The sequence below is a fragment of the Stigmatopora argus genome, chromosome 8 (genome assembly GCF_051989625.1).
Source record: "Stigmatopora argus isolate UIUO_Sarg chromosome 8, RoL_Sarg_1.0, whole genome shotgun sequence".
Taxonomy (NCBI): Eukaryota; Metazoa; Chordata; class Actinopteri; order Syngnathiformes; family Syngnathidae; genus Stigmatopora; species Stigmatopora argus.
The window spans coordinates 3,106,253-3,127,047 of NC_135394.1; the positions used below are offsets into that span (position 1 = coordinate 3,106,253).

A 20,795-nucleotide genomic window follows, 5' to 3' on the forward strand; every position below is an offset into this window, starting at 1 on the left:
GAATTCATTGTCCATTTACTGAACTTTCGATCAGTGATGAGAGATACAGCTTAAATTTCCCTTCAACACAAAAAGCTCACATTTTTTAACATGGCTTGCACTGCACACTGAAGATCCAGTCAATCCTCAATGTTCCATTGTCCCTATGAACCATTCAGTTTTCAGAATCTGGCACCTAGAGTACCAGGAGAGTTGGAAAATAAGCAAAAGCTCCAAAGGAAGGGTAGTGCTGTGTTTTGAACTCAAACCTTGGAGCTCTGAAGCAAATGTGCTCACAACTAGAACAAAGCGCATATTGTTGTAAAATTCCTAACGTAGAAAAGAGCTTTGTTCAATACAGCACATCATTTCAGAAGTTCTAAAGTTGTGAGTCAAATTGAAATTCATAAGCTATGCAAACTATTTACTATGATAAACTATCAATCATAGTACGGTATGAGCTTGTTTGCCATGGACTGAAAAGCCTTAAATGCTGACTTTAGTTGATTTTAGTTGAGTCGATGTGCAATAAACCTCTGAGGGCAGAGTTTGTTCTTAATGAATGCACTAATTTTACCTTTTAGATTCAGCAATATGGGCATTTAAATTTGTTACATGTGCTCAAGGTAATGTGGGACACTCATTGTGTTTGCATTTCCTCTCCTTTTTTTACTGATATGCTCATCCTTTCTGCTGAGGTATGGCTTCCGCTGGAGGAGAAAATGGAAAAAAAAATTTAGCTTATCAATCATGTGGCATCTTTTTTTTGTAATGTTTGTCCTCGAAGCATTGGAAGTCTATTAAATGTACAGAAATTAAGAGCTGCAGCCCAACTGTGGGTGGCAATTGTCCATTTTACTGTCATATGAGATTAGCCAGGCTGGAGGTAGTTTCTCTCTGAGCTCGGTGGTCCATACGTCCCGAGATTGTAAAGATGTTCAAAATCCTGTCCACATACCTTCGTCCATTTCGCGTCCTTTCAAGTAGGATAACTACAAGAGAGTAAATTCCAACACCCAGAACTGCAGCCCCTCCTCCCGTCAGCAGCACCACCCCAGAGATGTACATATCATTAAGTGCTTGGCCTGGTTTGGGCATATGGTTCACCAGGGCCAGATGCAGTAGAACCCCTCCGCAAATGAGCAAAGACACCCCAGCAATCAAAACCACAAGGAAATCAGATAATCCCCCGCTTTTGAGCAAGTTAATTTGCTGCCGGCTTCGAATGCAGTTCATGTCTTGCACGGCTGAGCTGAGCAGCTGTTTGAGCAGAACCCCCAAGGCCAGCAGGCAAAGGGCTGTGCCCGCGCCCAGCCGCCATTCGCTTGAAACACTCGTGGTGGTGGAGAGGAGGCCGACTCCTCCCAGCCCGCAGCCCACGATGAGAAATACGGCGATGGAGTAGCAGAGCAGAGACTTTGCGGGTTCTCTGAACCACCACAACTCCACTTGTTCCTCTAGGATGCCGTGCTGAATCTGAATTGGGTCAGCGGGACCGTGGAGGCCCATTTCAGGGTCGCTAGGTCCCCTCAGGGGGGGAATATAGTCCAGTTCAGGCATTCTGCTGCCACTCCCAGCCTGATGAATAAAGCAGCCACCAACAATGAGAAAAAAAGAATCCACTTAAAAATCCTTTCAAGCTGTGTCACCTTCACTCATAGCTCGTGACAATTCCGTGGAGGTTTAGCAGAGGGTCACTTTGGATGTTAACCCGGAGGTCTCCAAGGTAATTTGAGAGGCTTCACCATGGGAAAAGGATGCAGCGTGCTGTATGTATAAAAGCACTTGCCTGTGTATTATTGCTTCATCCACCAAATTCAATTACCAGTCAATTCGGGACACTTAGTCCAAGTTGGAGGAAAGATTGGATCGGCATTCACCTTCTTGCTTGTAGAAATGTAAATTTGGAACAGGCAGGAGACCAACCCTGGAAGAAAAGGCAGAATGGCTTGTACACAAGAACGTTTCAACCCTTTTGTGCAAAGCATTGCTTGAGTTCTGAACAAAAAACACACAAATGAGCTTGTCTGTGCAAACTGTTGAAATATGAATTAAAGAGTTGAATGTATTTAGTTTTACTTTTAGCAATAAGATGACATTATTTTTTGACACGTTGCATTTTAGTAAGAACTGCAATGCAGATGTGTTCGAAATACACCTAATTAACTTTGAATGCACACATGCTTTCAAGCCACAGCTCAAATGTTATTGTGGCTCATTATAAACAACATTTTGGGGCTAATTATCTCTATTATAATGAGCGTTTGGTACTGCAGCTTCACCTGACAGCGTGATCTTTCCGTTACACTGATTTACATCGATTTTCTGCAGATTTGCAAACAAAATACAACATGCATTAAAAAAAATACGTAAAGGAAGCATTGCTTCTAACCCTAAATTTCAAATGAAATTATCATTTTTAAACTGGATTTTCAATGGCGATCTGACAATTCCTTTCTCTTGGGGACCCGCCCATCTTGTTTTGAAACTTTGCTGCTCGTTCACTCCAAACAGGAGATGTTGCTACAACTTCTATTGGCTAGCACACCACAGGCTGGAGTTTACTTTGCACTCCATGGCCAATTCTGGGCACTGAATTTACTTTAAATTTGACTTTGACTCCTCATGCCAGATGTTTGGACACTGTAATAATATATTATAATGGTTTACTGGGTTCCCATTCCTTCCACCAATTGTCCTTTTTATGCAAACATATCTCATTATAAGTTTCCACCTTAGTTGGTACTCATACACCTCTCCAAGCTATTGTTGCAGAGATTTCAAACCCATTTTTTCTCAGATATTTGTGCCTTTTTGTTGTGTTTAATGCTGGCAGCAAAATCATTCACTTATACTGTATTCAGGCTGATATATTATTCTTGTTGTTTTAACAATGGCGGGCTCGCAGAGCCGAGCAATGGAAGATAAAAGCATCATCTGACTAAACACACCAATAACCACAATTGAGGCGCAGCAAGAAAACAAAATGTTATCCACACGTCAAGTGTTGCCCAGCCTTGCTTTACAAATGAACGTCTGAAAATATTTTCTAATAGTAGACCAATTTTTTTCTTGGATATGAGGCAGCAACAGTATTTATTTCAGCTCACACATACTTGTGACATAGTCAAAGTCCATATGCTATTCACAGCTACCACGTAGCCTAACTGAATGTCATGTACATGTATTTGAGAACCGCTGTAATTTTCTGTGCTGGCTTGAACAGCGTTATGGTCCCCAGTTAATTGATTTTTATAGTATTTTGTCTTTTTGTGACCACATTTTGGCCACAATTTGTAGTTCTTTGGAATGCACTTTTCTTTCAATTGTGATGTTGCCTGTGTATTTGATCTTCCACAGCTTCAAACCTCATCACAGGCACTATCACATACCCGCATGTAAATTTATACAGCAAACACACATGCTAACAAATATCCTCAAGGAAAAAGCTGTCAGCAGGTTGACTTTAAAAACCTGTCAGCAGCTTCATTTTTTATCAAAGTCAGCATTGTGTGGCACGAGACAGAGCATCCCAACACAAGCTGACAGAAGTTAAACGAGTCCCCGCATTCAATGAGGAAAAACCCTATTCAGCAAAAATCTGTATCTTAACGAACATAACTACACATTTATGACTGAGATCATGTTTTAGTGCAATGGGCAAAATGATTTAAAACATTCAAATTGGATTCTCTGATATAAAGATTTATTCTGGAATTGATATTAATGGACGTAGTGTTCACCTTGTTGACAGTGACATAGGAAACGAGCAGACGAGGTGTGAAGTACAGTGGTGCCTCGAGATACGAGCTTAATGCGTTCCGGGACTGAGCTCATATGTCAATTTTCTCGTAACTCAAACGAACGTTTCCCATCGAAATGAACTAAAAACAAATTAATTTGTTCCAAACATTTTTATTTGTTCTAATTCGCCATCTATTATCAAAGTAACAAATAACTAGTGGTTTAATAGTACTAAAATGTGTTTAATAGGATACTAAAATTAGACGGATTTTGCGGAAGGGAGAGTGAGAGAGTGACAGAGGTGTTGTCTTTGTCTGCTCGTATGTCGAGGCACTCGTATGTCGAGGTACCACTGTAGTAAAATATGGTATTTATTGTTAACATACTGTTTTTCAAAGCCTTTCACATGCTGTGACGGACAGTATGCTGAAGGATAGTGTTGGACCTGTTGTAAATTTACTAAGAAAAAAAAAATTCAATTTGTGAATGGTTGGCCGTCTCTCTGTGTGCCACGGCTGACTGGCGACCACTCTAGGGTGTACTAGTCTGCCTTTTGCCTGAAGTCAGCTGGGATAGGCATGTGCATGCCTTTGAAGGCCAAAATATAACCCACTCAACAAGGCAAATGTATAATACCACTATTTTATATTTGTCCCAAGCAATAGACATTAATTTGAGCCAGTAGGAGTGCTTAGTCACCTGTAACAGGTTTGATTCAAAGAGCAAACAGGAAAATTCTCTTCAGTGTGTTAATCTTCATATTCTTTGGTTTCAAAGTTGAGTCACTAATTAATCCAAGCTGGACAGAGCACAATGTTAGGTAGCACCACAAAAACAGGACAGTCAGTTAGGCATGTTGGTGTCATGTTTTGGGAGCCTGAGCATAATTGGGACCATTAAATACACATGTAGATCTTTGTCCATGGCTTTGACCGTGATAACCACCATCAATGACTGAACAGGTTTCTGAACAACAAATTAGAAATAAAAATGCTGATGACAACCAGGACTAAAATAAAAAATAAAATCTGGTTTGTTGACGAAAAAGTCCCATTGCTAATATCTTCTAATACTGATTCCTGAGTAGAATAGATTGGAAGCTAAAATACTATTGGACAAAACAATCTAATATCTACGTTTTGGGAGCAGTGCAGGCAAGAGAAAGGCAATAAGAGCAAGCAATTAGATGGTTAGGAATAAAAGATGAGAATTGTATCAAACTAAAACAATCACTCTTGTACAATCTATTGAAAAATTGTATCACATTAGCATTCCAAAAGTATCACAGCGAGACAAGAAACAAGCAAGTTTAATGTTAAATCACTACAAATTTAATGGTGTGAAACTCCTTGGAAAATAATAAGTTACTCATCAAGGAGTAAGAATTGCACACTTTTCAATACCACATTTCATTTAAAACTGATGCTATTCAAGAGAACTGCACAAAATGGGTTTCTTTATTGTGATGGGAACATGCAGGCTGAGAAATGAGTGATAACAGACGGACAGTCCAAACATCCTTTGTTATGCAAATGATTTAAGAGTTATGATGAAAACCTTAAAGCATAATCATAAACCTCAAACATAAATTCCAATCTTTATCTCTCAGTGCCTGCCTCTTGGAAGTGCTCAGCTTTGCAAGGTCACCAGAAATTATGTGTGTGTGTGGGTGTATGTGTGTGGGGGGGGGTCATGTTCTACTCCAATTACCTGGGATGCTTTGGGACTACGGTATTCCCCTTCTGTTATCTTGGCACTGAATTCATTTTACCTGCTTTTACTGTCTCATCTTGTGTTGATACTTTGTTCTTTCAAGATTGGTTGCTTGGCAATATGCTAATTAGAGTATCAGTCTTTAGAATAGTAGGTTAAAATGTAGCAGTAATTTACTGTTGCTGTATCCTGGGGTGTCATTTTGTCATGTAAAGCCATCAAATAATGCTTCACTCAAATACCTGTAGACCCACATTAAGGATGCTGTCAAATTCCAAATATTCTTCACATCCATGGTATTGTTGCAGAATAAAGAAAACAATAAAGCATATCAAAGGAGAATCCCCTGCTGTGTGGTTATGGGCCTAGTTTGGGGCAAAAGTAGTAATAGTCGAGGGGTATGCATTTGATTAGTTACTTTGTGTCAAAGGAATACACTCCTCCTTTTTATCTACCCGTTTTATAGTCATTCTTGCAGCGCCCTATTCTCTAGCGAGGCAGTGATTCTCCTGACATCCATGCAGGAAGGAAGGGATCAGGGTGGGCTCCATGTCCTCAATGTGATGGGCACTGATGGCAGGTGCCACAAGAATTCGGGAGAAGGCTTGTGGGACATAGAAGGGTAGTGGATGTTTGAAGATTGAAATGGCAGTCATTTTAAAAATGTTTAAAATGTGGCCGGAAAAAAACAAATGAGCAAACACAGTGCATCTATATTTTTGGGGGTTGGAAAATGCTTCCTTTTCAACAACTATATTAATGCATGTTCATGCAGCCTCAACATACATTGGAGTAAAATTGCTCAAGTCATCTATAATATTCATTCATTTTTTGAACCCTTTATCTTCACAAAGGCCCGCAGGGGGTCCTGGAGCTTAACCCAGCTAAATACACTAACCAGCTAGATTGTTCAACCAGCCTACCATCCATGCGAAAGGGGTGTGGTAGGAAAATGAAGGATCCGGAGAAAACCCACCGAAGAACTGGGGAGAAGATGCAAGCTTCACACAGGGAGAACCCCCCTGGAATCAACCCCAGAACTGTGTGGCCAACACGCTAACCACACCGGGCCACCCCTACTATGATATAATAAAACAATTATAAACTAACCTTCCTTATCCTCTGAATGGTAATAAGTCCCATTCCCAAACGATCGACACCAGTAGATGGTCAGATACTACGTATGTAGTACAAATTTTACAACCTGGTCATTCCATTTGGATTGGTCCTCACCACTGTTAGGCTGCAAAGTGTTCTATAAACTGTACATAAATTGCCGCAATCCCTTACCATGGCAAAAAAAGTATTAAGGTTAATATTAAAGTTGTAGACTTTGTGTGAACAGGTTGGATTCAGCGGAATGCCCTTATTTCTGATGCACAAATAAAAATTCCACAATGTGTGCTTGCATTACTTTACTGTCTTAGAACTTGATTACGGAGCAGATACTCATCACCATGAAGTAAAACAACTTTGAGATACAGCAATCAGAAAATAGATTGGGCTCCTCTTATCCAGTGTCATAATCTGTGATATCATTCATGGATTAATGGGCTGTCATTTTCAGAGTCACTCCAAAAATTGTTTTCCAAGATACAAGTAACCTGTGCTTTTGTTGTGTAGTGATAATTACAAACATGAAAATTTCCTACATGTTGACCAAAGTCATGTGTCATCAGCATGCCTCATGTCCATATCAAATTGAACAACCACACATAGAGGGACGTCATAAAGACAGTTAATAATGTGAAGACCTTACACAAATCCAGCCAAGTTCATGCCCCTATATACTCAGTGGCCTCTATAAAATGATTTTATTTAGCCTATTATTTATTTATTTATCTATTTATTGTTATTTGTGCCACCCCAATCACCAACTAAGGCCTCCACAAAACCCAAGGCCCATTTGTTTTGGGTGCTTAATCACCCACTTTCTACACCCTTCCATTCTTCCTTCAACTATGACCATTGTTGCACCAATAGTACTCTTTATCTCCTTAACTATGTCTTTCATGTCTGTCTGCTTATGGGGTTATTGAGCTCCAAGGAGAGACTCCTGTGCCTATTAAAGGGACTCTTCTTTTGTCTCATTCCACCCAAGAGTTACAGCAATGAACCTTGATCTGATTTGAGCTTCCACTGAAGTCTCTGCTGCAATAGCCACATCAGCTATGTAAATAGCATTGGCATTATACCAGCGTGACAATGTTTAACCCACTAATGACAACAAGGAACATGGAAACACAACATGTAAAGCTAAGAACAGCCTAGCAGGTCCTCACTTGTAATTCTGCACTTTTTCAAGATTTGTTGATCAAAGCACAACAGTGGCCATCTCACTCCACAGAACATGCCATGATACTCTAAATATTGGTTCTTCTTTTTTTAGTTGCAGTTAAAACAATCTTCTCCTTTCGTCTGTGCTTCCTTTTTCTCTGTCCCCTCAAAACCCCTTCATGTCTACGGTTTTCTCCCAATAAATAAAACAATAGGAGAAGATCTACCTCTCATGTGACACATTAAAATTGTCTGGTCTACAAGAACAGTCAAAATGTCATTCTCAAAAAACTATATAAAATTGTATATCTTTTGGATCACTAAAAGTATACAGTCATGCAGTCATTGGAGATTCACCAATCATGTGACATTAAAAATGGCTCTAAGTGTGGACCGCGGATCTCTAGGTGTTAAACTGCATATTGTAGTCTTGGCTGTCACCATATTATTGCCCCTGCAGCTGAACTTCCCCGATCACGTTCTTATCTGACCTAGCCTCTCTCTTCTTGTCTTTAAGTTACTAGGTATCCTCTTGCCACATGGTGTCCCTTCAGTAAGAGTAGTCGTATAGACAAGAATGCTACTGCTTACTCAACATTAGGTAGCATACAGTATATAAAATGATGCTTTTTTATCACTATTCCCTCTGTTCTTTTTTTCCAGTCTCCCCCACAAACCTTTTCGTGTCCAGCTGTATTCACTGAATAAACAACACGTGGTGCATCAAAAATGTTCAGCCTATAAAGACACTCAGATTCCCATTCTAAGCAGCTGAACAGGACACGTCTAAAAATGAAAGTCTACAAACAAGATCTGCATGTGAAATATTGATGTGTTGAAGGGTGAAGTCTGAATCCCAATATTGACCTCATGACCACATATATCATTGTGACAGGCCTGTTTAGTCATTTACACCCTTAATTGAGATAATTAACGGCTAAAAGAAGTTAGAGCTTTTTCTTCTCCTCCTTCAACCATTGCGGGTTGACAAAACCGCTATTAAATCAACCCAACAATATATTTGCTTGTGTAGCTCGCTCCAGATACAGTTTGGTAGCTCTGGCTAGTCCACTCTATCACTAGCCAATCATAGTTGGTGAAAGCGATGACGTATCCCTACGCCTGCGAGAAGGAAATGACGTTTCCCTACGCCTGCGAGAAGGCCTTGATGTCACCAAATCGAATTCTGATTGGTTGAAGCAACAGTATTATCGAAGCTTGTTTAATGCAGCAGAGCCTGCAGAACTGATTGTGAAGGCCTTGAGGCAGATTTCTTATCCTGGCAACAAATAATGGCTGAAATGTGATTGGTTAAATGGTTCAATATGAAAACACACATCTGGAAGCAGTGCAACCAGGGGGAAAGCAATGAAAGGAAGCTGACAGACAATTTGGAATTATTTAATAAGTATTCATGGACAAAATATAATTAACATCATTTTGTGATTCAGATATTTCTTAGGCCAGCAGAGGAGGCATTGAAGGCCCTGACGGCACACCACTGATATAATGCATGCTCTAAGATAGGTGTAGTACTTTAACAACTCAGCTCTATGTGAGCTAATTTGAAATGGATGATGCATGTGAACTGGAAAATTGATTCATTTTAAGTTCATATGTTGTATATGTCAACGGTCGTTAGTCTGCCTGTCATTGTTGATAGTCAATTGTTTTCTATCTCAAATTGGTCAGTGTGTGGAGTTTCTGTGTTCTATTTAAATGAAGTAACGACTGTTATTGACTGGATCCAGAAAAGGTTTAGTAAAGTAGCCTACTTTTAAAATGACTAAGTGCTAAACACAGCAAACCCAAGAGACAGTTACAATCCAAAAATCATCAGAGCTGAAATAAGTATTTGGCAGATTTGTAAGTACGGGCAAAAAACATTTTATTTCACAATGGAATAGCAGATCTGGTGCCCATCATGCTTTCCTCAGATGTAAAATCACTCTCCTCCACCCATTAGGCATCACACTACTACTACAGTTAGTAAAGCAACAATAGCATAACAGCAGCAGCAAAAAACACAAACAAACAAAAATAACAAAGTGTGTTTTTTTGTGTAAGGCTGATTTTGGGACATTGGAAATACTTAAAAACAACCAATTTGTAAAATGTACCAAATAAAGATGTTTAGCTAGAAGCAGGGCTTTTGCTCCAGTAAGAGCAATGAAACAGCTAAGCTCAAAAGCACCATTTAATTCTGGCTCTGTTAGTCAATCTCCAATCCACATTTTCAATGGTGTGAGGACATTAATTCAATAACTCACATAAAGCACCTAGTTTGAATCCCCTTAGTCCCAATGATGGAGGGGTGGCTGTGAAACCCTGTGGACAGCTGCTTACTTTAGTTGGTCATGCACAGCTGCTAAATTCAATTACTAATCAAATCACTTTTTAACACGCTTGCACCTATATCTCCCCTGGGAAAAATGCTACCGTTTTTGTATACTATATATTGCAATTTTCTCAGTTTCACAATGTGGGTACTGATGTAATATTCAGCAGATCCTAATTGAAATAAAGAAGAACAAACAAAAGGAACAATACAAATTCATCTGAGTGGTTTCATGTCTGTTCTTATTAACCCTGAGTGTTGAAGTAACATTTTCTCCTCACACTGAGGCGATACATCTCATGAACAAAAAATATTTCTCGGGTGTTTTTTTTACATTTTGTGACAAACTCTTAGTGAGGACTCACTTCTCTACTTTATACTTTATGAAGAGTCACTGGCTTGCATTTCTCTTGACAAGAGTTTGTGTTGAATTCCTGTTCCCCTTCCGCTATAAACCACTACCCCAGTGTTAAAGTAATTTGAATAATGTAAATTCATTTTTCGGTCCTGACTAAACCTTTTTGCATGAACGGATGAAGCAAGCTCAGATGAAATTTTTTCCCAGGCCACCTTGACATGATATATACGTGATCTCAAGCAAGATGTGAAAGTGGCATGGCGCTGTTATTTAAATTCCACGTTCACATAACCGTTTTATGTGGGGAAATCTGCTTGCACACGGAAATGCAAAAGTGCATTAAAACCTCCAATAGGGAAATACTCATGGCCTCATCATTGGTCTTTTACCCTGCCGAGTCTCCAATGCACCAGAAATTTAATGGATTTGCTGAATTATCCTTCTCTAAATGACTCTGTAATGAGCGTAGTCAATCGTGGATTCAACTGATTTATAGTGTTCACCACACTTAGGCCATGTAGAAGATTGGTGCATTAAGACATGTTGCTTTCATTCACTGGTCATGCGTATTGACATCATCAGTACCCCCAATTCACTGGAAAATAAATCTTGTAGCAATGTCGCCTCCTAGTGTTCTGGAGTTCAATGTGGCCCAAAACTAAATTTTGCATTGTCAACTGTTTAGATGGCGACGGCAGAGTAGAACATTGTCAAGGTTGTCACTTTGGAAGGATTTTTCAAATGTTCATGTTTTCAACTCCCAAAACGCTGCCAAGTAAACAAAAGGGCTTTCTGGAAAAGATTAAGTTTGTGGGCGTAGGGCGGAGCCCGAGGGGAGGGGCTAAAAATAAGTATGATGACGTGCGGTACGATAATACAGTGGTTCCTCGAGATACGAGCTTAATTCGTTCCGGAACTGAGCTTGATTTACTCGTAACTGAAATGAACGTTCCCCATAGGAATGAACGAAAAACAAATTAATTCGTTCCAACCATCTGAAAAAAACACCAAAAACAGGATATTGGATTGGAAAAACATTTTTATTTGTTCCAATTCGCCATCTATTAACAAAGTAACAAATAACTAGTGGTTTGCCAGGACTAAAATGTTTTAATAGTATTAAAATCAGAGGGATTTAGCGGAGGGGAGAGAGAGAGAGGGACAGAGAGAGAAACGGGGGAGACTGAGACTTTTTGCACGGCAACAAGCTCGTAACATAACATAAACAAATTTAAATGAACTTGGATTACGATGCAGACATTCAAAAATAAATTTAATCCAACTTAACACTAAACTTAATTCTAATTTTGTTTGACATTTTGATACCTTTCTTCTCCTGGGTTGGCTCTATTTGCTCCGCCTCCACCCTGACTTTCAGATGTAACCTATCGAGGGTTGTTTGCTTTTGTTTTCCCTTCAAAATATTCCCAAAATGATGCACACAAATGTCCTCACAATAGGAAAACGCATGACCACTTGTGTTTGTATTGAAATAATGGATTGTATTACTCAACTGACTATTACATGGAACTGATTATGCTTAATTGTGATGGGCAAGTTGAATGAGTGTGATATTTCAAGATGTAATTGGCAGTACTGAACGGACTTTCGTTTTTTGCTGACTGGGAAAATACACACCTCTCTTAGAGATATTTAACATTCAGCCGTTGTCTCTGTTGCACTCGGTGTCGGTCACCGATGTCACAAACATAAACACATGAATCACCCATAAGATGTTAGCTACTGTACACTGGATATCTTCAGAACTGTTTTTCCTCACTTCTTTCAAAAATGTTTCACCAGAGACTCCTCACTAATGAGGACTATTTATTAGGTACTGCTTTCAGTCTGACTTGCTTTTATGTCTTTGACTACATCTTATGATTTTTAAATTTAATTTGTTTACTTTGTTTGATTGTATTTACCGTAATGACTTGGGCAATTCAAGATGTGTCCGTAGATGAGTGATTGATCTGTATATGAATAAAGTGGCACTAAAGGCTCATGGGAGGGAATCTTATGTCTGTTTCACTCAAAATGATTACTACTACTGTAGAATTTCTAATATATAGGGAAACCGATCTCTAGCAGTGAAACATTAGCTCTATTATTTGCATTTGTGCATTTTATAAATATGGGCCATCCCACGGGTGCAAAGGTTAGGCCGCAGTCACCAGGTTTCACTTCCTCGATGTAAATGAAAACAAACAGGACCATACAAATGAAATACAGCAGTAAGAAGAATAATGAAATACCTTTAAATATTTGGGGGGGTGTTATTACCTCACACAAACAATTGAATTTAATGAACATCTCATGCAATAAATTTCAGCTATAAAGACATTCCTAATTTATTCATAATAATTCAGGAAATAAACTTCAAATAAAGTTGTTGAGGAGAAACATGAAAGAAAAAAAGGCATTCTTCTTACATTGTTCTCAGCCGATGCATAGCGTTCTTCCGTGATCGGAGCGTCCTTTTTATCTGGTATCCAGGTTGAGTCTGCACAGCCTAGTGAATTGGCAGCCAGCCGCGTGCGACTCTGCTTGAAGCTCCCTTCGGTTTCTGTCTACGCGCACTAGATTGCATCTGCCGGTCTGTACTAGCCCTTCCCCGGACTTCCCCCCGGTCTGCTGCAGGAGTGGCAGAGCGAGGCGGCACGGGACGCGGATGGGAGGGGACACGGGCGGCGGATCGACCTCTGCACCGAAGCGACTTCTCGATGGGGAAGTGGAGCATGTGGCTCGGTTTCTGACTACACTATACATCTCTGAAATATTCCATTTACACAGTGGCAGTGTGTTAAACATTTTTTTTCTTTTTAAAATATGTTTTATTCCTTTTACTTAATTTATATAATTTTGTTTATTCATGCTTTTGTTGATGATTACTATTTGGGATGCAATTCTTCCAGCAATTTTCCATTCTTTCTTCTTTTTGTACTTGCAAATTTAAGAGAAGTTCTGTGCCAGTGAATGAAAGCAGACCCTACGACATTTGGTTAGAACTATTCATTCATTTTCTTAACTGTTTATCCTCACAAAGGTTGGGGGAGCGGGGGTGCTGGAGCCTATTGCACCTGACTTCAGGCTCCAGGTGGGAGACACCCTGAATTGGTGCCCAGCCAATCACAGGGCACAAGGAGACGGACAACCATTCACGCTCACACTCATACCATGGCACCTGCATGTCTTTGGAATGTGGGAGGAAACCGGAATACCCAAAGAAAACCCACACAAGCTCGGAGAGAACGTGCACACAGTGATGACAGACCTGGGATCGAACCCAGAAATGTGAGGCGGACGCACTAACCACTGAGCTGCCGGGCCTCGCCTCGCTACAACTAATTTGATGAAATTGAGGGTGTACTGTTCTTGTATATATGCCAAAGTTCTCATCTCCATTAGGAAATTTCAAGACATATATGTTTCCTAATATTATTTCTAATATAACGGACTAAAGTTATATATATATATATATATATATATATATATATATATATATATATATATATATATATATATATATATATATATATATATATCATACGAGTTAAAAACTTGGATTTTGTTTGTAGAAAGCATTTATTATTACCCGGATTATTTAGGGCTGGGGTCAGGAACCTTTTGATAGAGAGCCATAAACTATTCATAGTACTTTCCAATGTTATTCCTTAATAGTCAAACTCAGAATTTAAAAGTAAAAATACATGAACAAGTGTGCATTTTTAGTCATTTCAACACTTATAAAGGACAAAGGCTTTGAATTCTTTTGACATCATTGTTACTCTGTTTCTAATCAATGACTTTCAATGAGAGTATGAATGCAGAAGAGTCTAATGAAGAAGAAAAAAGATTACTAAAGTGGCGCTAGAGGTAGTGTCAATGCCACAGTGCCGACGTGATGCTCCTATTGGTACGTTCGGGACTCACCTCTGTTATCAATGGTTTCCATATTTTACCTCAGAGATTAGAGGAGAGCCACATGCACCCATCAAAAGAGCCACATATGGCTCTGGAGCCATAGATTCTCTATTTGGATCCTTTTAACGCCTGGCAGTAAAATTATGTTTCTGCTGAATGAATCCAAATTTCCTAGCAATTTGGATCAATTTTAGTACATTTCCTTTTTTTAAACTGTTTTGGTTGTGCAATGTCATATTGTTTGCAATAGTGAAATAGTGGCAGTTTGTGTTTCTTTAACCAACAAATTTCCAGATAATATATCATTAAGTGTTGAGTAAGCACTCAGTTTATGCTTGACATACACTCTGTCTTAGAGCATTCTTTAAAAAAAGGACTAAAGTATGTGACTTACAAACTATGAAGAAATATTCATTATGCAAATTATACTAATAATTGACATTAAAACATTTTAATTCAATCAATCCAATCAGGAGGGATTATTTACTGTGTTTACTTTATAGCTGATTAGTGGAAATGAGCAAAGTTGGACAACTGAAGTGTATGACCAGTACAGCATCCCACTTGAAGTCTGCAACACCAAAGAGGACAGTTGAGATTTAAAAAAAGGGATGGGAATTTGTCCTTCTGTACAGTATATAATGGCTCTTAAAGATGCAGGGAATTGTGGAAAACAAACATCATGTATAACAGCGTTGGTTTGAAAATTAGTCATTTATTTTCTTAGTTTGGATCCAATTGAATATTGTTTTCAGAATGAGGCTACCTCTTGTTTCTTCACATTCAATATTTCCACTACATCAGGGCCATGTTCCAAATTTAGATCAAATATTTCATTCACAGCTAATTGTTTACTCATTGAAGTGTTACCACAGTTTGGCACATACTCAGACAAATATTATTTATAGACACACACAAAAAGGTGTGTGCTGTGTTGCTTAGATGCAAATGTCGTTCAACATGAAGAACATGCACCAGGATTTCACATTAAAGTATCCACGCTGTAAACTTCGATAAGTTACCAAAACTCAAAATGTTTGAGGCAAACAATTGCAAATACAAGTGTTGACAATGGGACAACCAACCATCCTGTGGGTGGCCGATTTGAAATCAGCAACCAAATTTTTTTTTGAATCAGTTAAAAAACCCTCATACAACAGAAAATAAAAAATAAAAAGGTTGGCCATTGTTATGGAGCTGTTTAGAATTTAACATTTTCTCTCCCCCCAAATAAATGTACATTCAAGACTCATTTTAATGTGCTATTTCAATACTTTTACTTCCAGCAGGTTTGAAATCTGTACTTTTCTTTATTTCATTTTACCAACGTGACAGTCTTATTACTTGATTACATTGTTGGGGTTTCTGAATAGGAGACGCATAATCAAACACATGCTAAACATGAAAATAAAATCTTGGATATATTTGTGGATTTTGCAAAGAAATGTGTGACTCACGGATGTGTGAACATTTTTCAGACAAATCTCTCTTCGGCTGCCAGAACTACCGCAGGCAAACTGCAAGTAGCGTTAAGCAGTTTTCCCCTCTTCCTCCCTTAAACAACCCGAAAAGAACCAATGCTTGTTGTTTTAATCAAAAGGGGTCAAATCTTATTGTCATCCGATCGACTAGTAAATTGTGATTGATACGTTGGGCACCAACGGTTTAACGAATGGACCAGGTAGTAATCATTCAAATTAAATCAACATAAAATTAAATCACGTCACTGAATATTTGTTAAATTACCATATTTTCACGACTATAAGGCGCACTTAAAAGTCTCATATTTTCTCCAAAATAGACAGGGCGCCTTATAATCCAGTGTGCTTTATATATGGAAAACAATTTTAAATGTGTCATTCATTGAGGGTGCGCCTTATAATGCGGTGCGCCTTATAGTCGTGAAAATACGGTGATCTTTTAAGAAGACCTGACAGGCTTTTTTCCGTTCTACTTTCATTAAAAGGTGACAAAAAGCTCTAATTATCAGTTGTTGGCATGCATGTTGTTAGGGGGAAAATATTGATGAGATACTGTAAACCACAATACTGCACATTTAAAAGTAAAAGCTAGTATACTATTGCCTCTCTCAGCAACACAGGTCGCAGTGACTTGTTTTTCACTGTGTTCCTACTCCGAGCCACCACGCTTCTCTTTGGGCACTCCCTGCGGCAGCAAAACTCCATCTGTGTTCATTACACCTCGAGCTCCATTCCCGAAAAGGGGGATTGCTCTTGTGAACAGATGTATGGCAATCTGTTAATTCTGGTACCGACACTGAAATGGGGTTGAGATGCATTGTACATTTTACCCTTCTCATAGGCTTGGTATATGACCCTGAAATGATTGATCTTGGTTTTATAATCCTGCACTTTTGCATAACTGTCCACAAAGACTAAGATTACAAATTGAAAATAATGTTTCTGATATTCCTCTCAGGCTTTGGCTCATATAATTTTCAATATTTTTTCTCGTTTTATCCTGTCCCTGTTTAGGGATAGTTTGCACAAAACCATCCCTGCAACAGTTCTCCTGTCACAAGTATAAAAACATTCATTCACATTATGCTTAACGTACTTTGGTTATTAGGGCTCTTAAATACAGATATGTTTAGGTTGGGTCTTTAGACCAATTACATTAAGGCATTATTCCTTTTTTACTCGAACTTCATAATATACATGTATTTATTACAGTTATTCTAGCCCAGTGGTTGTTAACCTGGGTTCGATCGAGCCCTAGGGGTTCGGTGAGTCGGTCTCGGGTGTTCGGTGGAGCCTCTGCCATGGAGGTCAAGACACATCGACTCATCATGTCTATTCACGATAACATGCCCCACTTGACCATTACTGGCTGCAGATGATCACGTGACATTGCTTGGCCAATCAGTGCTGCAAGGAATTCATAGATCTTGAATTTGAAAATAATCACATTTTATTTTACACTAAAGTAGGGTTCGGTGAAAGCATAATGAAACTGATGGGGTTCGGTGAAAGCATAATGAAACTGATGGGGTTCGGTGGCTCCAACAAAGTTAAGAACAACTGTTACAGCCATTTAAAAAAAAAAATCTAATTAGGAGTCACAAAACAGTCTTGAAACAGAACAGCTGTTGCACTTCAAGGAAATCATTATTCATGAACAGGAGGTGAACGTATGAATTCACCCACAAATGTATGCATACATTCACATGCGTGTGACAACACATGCACATACCCCTACACAAACAAACATACAATTCCACACTTACACAAAATCAAAAGGTCTAATCCACCAGAGCATTTTGATTAAAACAGTCAATTACATCAAATAATTACACACATTAATATTTCAGAGAATGTGTGTGTGCGTTAGTGTGATTTTTCCGTTAACATCGGACCAAATGGAGACAACACCGTACATCCGATTTGAATCTGGTTTTAAACAAAAATTGCAAATATCCCACTTTAGGTTGTTACTGTGCTGGATTTTTTTTATTTGGGCTCCAGTTTTTCAAAAAATCTATTTTTCTAACTGGGAATTGCATTTTTAAGGTCAAAAAGTGCAACACGAGGCTCATTTTTTCGGTACATGCGAAACCTTTAGACAAAAATTACTTTGTTTATTTAAAGCACCATGGAGACACAAACATTTTAAGCCTATCTTTTTCCGGGTCAATGTCTGCATGTAGCTAAGAATTGATAAAAACCCTCGATTTTGGATAGTCGAGTGTATTCTCAAAAATAACCTATTACTAAGTTTGGCACGTTTTACGGCTGCATTTTACATCTAACAAGCAGAGGGGCCCGGCTTCTGTTACTTCATTTGATGCTTCATGTCCAGGTGAAGATCAAGTGTTGGTTTCAGTTTCACCTCCTTCAAAAAAACCATTCATCCAGACATGGTTGGCAAGTTTGAGGGTAGCCTTTTACAACTTTGGGTCAATTTTTCCGGTACGCGCAAACGAGCAAGACCAATAATTCTCTGCTTTTCCATAGTACAATACAGAGAGGGCGGCCCGGTGGAGCAAGTGGTTAGCATGTCGGCCTCACAGCTCTGCGGTTCTGTGTTAAAATCCAGGTCACGTACACCTGTGTGGAGTTTGCATGGCCTCCCTGGGCCTGTGTGGGTTTCCTCTGGGTACTCCAGTTTCCTCCTACATTCCAAAACCATGCATGGTAGGCTGATTGGACACTAAATTTCCCCTACATGTGGGTGTAAGTGTGCATGGTTGTCGGTCTCCTTGTGCCCTTTGCCACCAATTTAGGGTGTCCGCCACCTCTGGCCCGGGGTCAGCTGGGATGGGCTCCAGCACAGCACCCCCGGCGGCCCTTATTAGGATAAAGCCATTCAGAAAATGCATGTCTTATTCCAAGTCATATGTTCCGCAGATCTAAAAATCGATAAAAACACTCGATTTTGGATCGAAAGTGAGAGGCTTTGTTACCAAAGCAGGTGGGACCAGCGAAGCCCCTCTGCTTGTAGTACATAAATACACAATACAAAGTACAAAGTACACAATACACTAATTTTTACTGCAAATGAATAACTGCACCAAATATGAGTTATTGGCCACCTTTTACTACTAATAATCGATATTGGTCTTAAAAAACTCATATCGGTCAATCACTACTACCTACCTACTCATTATCTATCTAATTAGTCCATCCATAGTTCTCTTTTTACCCTTGGAAACTGAAGAATGATGTTTGTTTGGCTTTCAATACTGATTTTATGAAATGATATTGATTTTGGCAGAGCACAGGCATACTTGCTCAGACTGGCAAAGATTAACAATAGCAGTGACACATCAAGGGGCTTCCAATTTTACCCCTGATAAAACCTAACTTATTAACACTAGCCCACATAAGACACAGAACTAAGCAAAGCAGCACAATGAACTTTGTTGCGAATGCCGGACAAGAAATTAAACTCGTGATGAATGGGCAAAGTTTTGGACAATATTGATGCCGTCTATTGAGCCCATCTGCACAACCATGTTTCATTGCTTAGAAAGCCTGAATTAATGGACTTCTTGATTGCAAAATCAATTTGAGGATTGCCAGGGATTCTTTTGTGCTCATTTTCTCCCCTTTTGGACACTTTTTACACGACGCTGACTTATTAGTATATCCACATTTATTGTAATGTACTATTGCTTGTAAGGTTTGTAAAACTGGATAATCACTCGGGGCAAACTTAGTATGATTGCAAATAAGGTTATGATGCCTATAATTTCTTTTGTCAGGCCTTAATTCGGGGTGACCATTTAAGACTTTGAAAGCTCAGCGACTTCTGAAAGTGAAATATTTGAACACATAACTCAAGGAGCACAAACGAGGAAAAAATATAACGGGGAATGAAAATGTTAAAAGGGTTGTACAATGATGAGATAATTCAGCAAGATATCCCAAAGGTTCTGTGCAAAGCATGTCATTCTGCATCCAAAGCAGCTTGGTTTTACAGATGAAAGAATATTACAGCATAATTATCATAGCGTTGATTAATCTCATTGAAAAACAGAGGGGAAAAAAAACAAAAAAACATGTCACCTCTTCCACCTGGCCATTTGTATAACAGGGATGTTTCATATCACATCTGTCTACCCTTCAGGGAGCATTTTGACCAAATATTAAATAAATGAACGTTGGTAGAGAATGAAACTCATTGGGATAATGACAAATTTCTGGGCGGTGAAATCATGACAAGCCGAGAAAAGACCATAAAAATGATGAATTATTGCTTGGTCATTTGCTGGGATGGTGGAGGCTTGTAAAACAAGAATTAAAACTAATGCTTTTTTACCTAACTTAATTTAATAACAAATTAAAGAAGGCAAACAGGAGCAGACTGGACACAAATATAGGGATTGATAGAATGATAATTAAGGAAATAAAATTAAACACGTCAAAAATTAGAGAGGAAAAAAATGTTTATAGGGGACTTTTACAGCTCTTAATTAAAAACAGTGACCAATTCATTAAGTGGATTCAGGAAACTGAGCATTTAATTGATTGAGACAGTAGTCTTTTATTTCCACTGTTCATAAATACTGCACTGCATTTTCAGGTATTTGTTATAATGAGAAAATGTAGTTGCGAGCTCAGCCCGACCTTTGGAGATTCATTGTGCCCACAATTGTCCGAAGATTCATGGAAGTAAATAGGCACTTTTTTTTTCATTACCTACATGTTTACAGCAGCATTATACAATAGTGCTGAGGACACTAACTTGTTCAATAAATCGATTTTCTCAAAAGTGCTGAACAATATTTTCTTTTATTTGCTAAATTCTTTTCCTTATCTATAATCCTTGTAAAGTGTGATTAATGGGTGTGCGAGTGTGTGTGTGTGTGTGTGTGTGTGTATGTATGTTAAGATTCTCTCTCTACGTTTGTCCAAACCGTGCAACGTAGAGAGTTGCATTTTTTTATGGTGGCCAGAAACGGCTGACGGATCCTAATAGACTAGTGATTGAATTTCTTCA

At 38.8% G+C, this 20,795-nt stretch overlaps 1 protein-coding gene across 2 annotated transcripts; it reads right to left on the bottom strand.

Moving 5' to 3' along the window:
- Positions 1–13,116, bottom strand: tmem125a (transmembrane protein 125a). 2 transcript variants are annotated; one of them, XM_077607378.1, is made up of 3 exons: positions 12,842–13,116; positions 1,629–1,906; positions 1–1,557 (listed from the first exon to the last, which is right to left on the bottom strand). In XM_077607378.1, the coding sequence occupies exon 3, from the start codon at positions 1,537–1,539 to the stop codon at positions 841–843; it is 699 nt and encodes a 232-aa protein (XP_077463504.1). In that variant the 5' UTR covers positions 1,540–1,557; positions 1,629–1,906; positions 12,842–13,116; the 3' UTR covers positions 1–840. The 2 variants fall into 2 exon arrangements, with proteins under 2 accessions (XP_077463504.1, XP_077463503.1); XM_077607377.1 differs by having other exon boundaries at positions 1–1,906.
- Between the last annotated feature and the right edge of the window lie 7,679 nt (positions 13,117–20,795).

Excerpts from the sequence above, each read along its gene's own strand:
- tmem125a (XM_077607378.1), bottom strand. The coding sequence starts at position 1,539 with ATGCCTGAACTGGACTATATTCCCCCCCTGAGGGGACCTAGCGACCCT.